The 3,169-nt window shown below is 35.2% G+C and overlaps 1 protein-coding gene across 1 annotated transcript; it reads left to right on the top strand.

The window, feature by feature from the left end:
* The first annotated feature begins 1,689 nt into the window (after positions 1 to 1,689).
* Positions 1,690 to 2,665, top strand: LOC124103320 (olfactory receptor 2W1-like). Its single transcript, XM_046459888.1, is given in 2 exon segments — positions 1,690 to 1,752; positions 1,754 to 2,665. Coding segments are annotated over 2 exon segments (975 nt in total).
* The last annotated feature ends 504 nt before the right edge of the window (positions 2,666 to 3,169 follow it).

Below are 3,169 nucleotides of genomic sequence, written 5' to 3'. Positions count from 1 at the left end.
GTATCTTTTTTTTTTCCATTGGTTGTTCAAAACATTACAAAGCTCATGACATATCACCTTTCATGCATTTGATTCAAGTGGGTTATGAACTCCCATTTTTACCCCAAATACAAGTTGCAGAATCACATCGGTTACACATCCACATTTTTACATAATGCTATATTAGTGACTGTTGTATTCTGCTACCTTTCCTATCCCCTACTATCCCCCCTCCCCTTCCATCTCATCTTCCCTCTCTACCCCATTTGCTGTTTCTTTATGGTCACCATTTCACACAAGAGGAAACTGAGCTCAACAGTGGTATGTAACCTATCTGGGATCACACAGCTAAAAGACTGGCACAGACAGGAATGAACATCAGCTCTCTGCCTATGCTTTCTTTTCTTTTCTTTGGTTTTTTGTTTGTTTGTTTTTTCTGCCTATGCTTTTAAGCTTCATGTTACAGTGGCTGTCTGCATGAGTTCCCTATGCATGAAATAAGGTAAACATAAAAAAATCAACTGTTCTGTAAATTTCTTTTTAAGAAAGAACCATTTATAGATGATAAAAGATTGATTAAGAGTTACTCAAAAAGGAAGAAGAGTTCACAGGGGTTTAGACAAGAATGAGTCTTAACAAGTTGAAAAACCTGAAAGAAGGCTAGTAGTGAAAACGGGTAATGTGATTGGTGAGATAAGCATTAATACATAGTAGGAGCCAAAATATGCAGGTCCTTTGAGGTCATCTTCAAAAATTAAAATGTTTCTTAATTGATCTAGAAATCATCTAACAGGATTTAAAAACATCGGTGACATAATTTTATTGAATAGTGTAATAGTGTAAAGGCATAAAATTGAATGCAAGGACTAAAGATTATGATTTGAATTAGGGTAGTGGTGATGAAAAATTTTAAAGGTAAGTGGTTAATTTGGCACTCAAATTTATCAATTTTCTTATAAGGGAGGTATTGAGAATGAGAGATAAAAAATGGAGCGATATAAATGCCAGATGTCTAAGAGCAACAGGTAGATCCAAGGGGCCATTAACTAACTAATGGAAAAAAAGAGCAATACTGTTTTCCTCATTCTAAAATTAATCAAACAGTTAGCTTTTACAGGGGAGTTTAAAAACTTAGTAAAAGAAGATCTTCACTATATCAAGCTAACTAGCTTTATAAAACATTGTGGGGGGGCTGGGATTGTGGCTCAGTGGTAGAACACTTGCCTCGCACGTGTAAGGTCCTGGGTTCGATCCTCAGCACCACATTAATAAAAATAATAATTAATTAATTAAAGGTATTGTGTCCAACTACAACCAAAAACAATTTTTTAAAGAATTGTAGAGTCATCATTTTAGTACCAGATCAATTCCAAACTTTCTAATTTCCATGTGAGAAAATTTAGACCATACGTTCAAGATTGAACTCTCCAAGATTTTACCTAGATACTTAATCAGACATGAGAAAAAATCTACAATTAATCAAATTTCCATTAATATATAGAGCAATTATTTCTTTCTTCTCTCTCCTCTTCCTCCTCCTTCTTGTTTACTCTTTCTCTTGCTTTTTCTTTCTTCATCTCTTCTTGTCTCCTTCTTTTCCTCCTCCTCCTTCACATTCCTTTTCCCCCACTTCTATTTCTTCCTTCTCCTCCTCCTATTCCCTTTCCTACACCTCTTGTTTTCAATCTAGGATTTAAATATCAAAGGACAATGGACCAAAGAAATTATAGTTTTTCACATGGTTTTATTCTGCTGGGCTTCTCTGACCATCCTAAAACTGGAGATGATCCTGTCAGGAGTTGTCACCATCTTCTATTGTATCACATTGATGGGAAACACAGCCATCATTCTTGCATCTCTCCTGGATTCCCGCCTCCACACACCAATGTACTTTTTCCTTAGGAATTTATCTTTTCTAGATCTGTGTTTCACAACCACCATTGTCCCTCAGATGCTGGTCAACTTGTGGGGACCCACAAAGACAATCAGCTATGTGGGTTGTGTCATTCAACTCTATGTTTACATGTGGTTCAGCTCCATTGAGTGCCTTCTCCTGGCTGTCATGTCCTATGACCATTTTACAGCTATTTGTAAGCCTTTGCATTATTTGATAATCATGAACCCTCGTCTATGTCTCAAGATGATTGTCATGGTCTGGAGTATTAGTTTGGCCAATTGTGTAGTGTTATGTACACTCACCCTGTATTTGCCTAGGTGTGGAAACAACCTTATGGATCATTTCTTGTGTGAGTTGCCAGCTATGGTCAAGATAGCTTGTGTAGACACAGCAACAGTAGAAATGTCTGTGTTTGCTTTAGGCATTATCATTGTCCTCACACCTCTCATCCTTATCCTTATATCCTATGGCTGCATTGCCAAAGCTGTGCTAAAAATGAAATCTAAAGCTGGCCAACGCAAAGCAATGAATACCTGTGGATCTCATCTCATTGTTGTGTTCATGTTCTATGGAACTATTATCTACTTGTACCTACAACCAGGTAACAGTGCTTCCAAGGACCAAGGAAAGTTCTTTACCCTCTTTTACACCATCATCACTCCAAGTCTCAACCCCCTCATTTACACCTTAAGGAATAAGGACATGAAGGATGCACTGAAGAAGCTGATGAGAGTTCACCATGAAGCTGGGAAAGTAAAGAGACCTTTGAAGAGATCTATATTAGAATAAATAAAGTAATGAAATGTTTTTTCTAATTGTCTTTAATTTTTATGGAGTTAAGTAATCCTTAGATCATAGTGATGAATTAACATAATACTTCTTATTTGCAAACATTTTATTAATGCAAGCAATGTTGTAACATACTACTTAGTTTTTGTGCCTTTAATCATGGGCATATGTATAGGAGAAAAGGTCATTAATAATTTACATTTTTACTTTACATAAAAGAAAAATGTAAATAAACTTAAATGAATTTTCTTCTCAAGCCACATAGAAGCAACTTCAATTATCTAGTTTTGTATTTTAAATGCAATGCATAATCATCATAAAGACCTGCACACACAGCTTCATATAAATTTTGGTTTGTATGTTAAGTAATAAAATATTAATAATTACTCTGCATATTAAGTCTTTTCTGATATTTACTTTTATATTTATATTTTTTGGGGGTTCAGACAATAAATTCTATCAGCTGGTAATTATCTTAAGCACTTTGTGAAAAATTTCTCTTCA

Source organism: Marmota monax, unplaced genomic scaffold (assembly GCF_021218885.2).
Source record: "Marmota monax isolate L192 unplaced genomic scaffold, Marmota_monax_Labrador192_F-V1.1 WCK01_AAM20220418_F8-fsc00280, whole genome shotgun sequence".
Taxonomy (NCBI): Eukaryota; Metazoa; Chordata; class Mammalia; order Rodentia; family Sciuridae; genus Marmota; species Marmota monax.
Note: the sequence above shows the minus strand (reverse complement) of the source record. Positions and strands in the feature narration are given on the sequence as shown.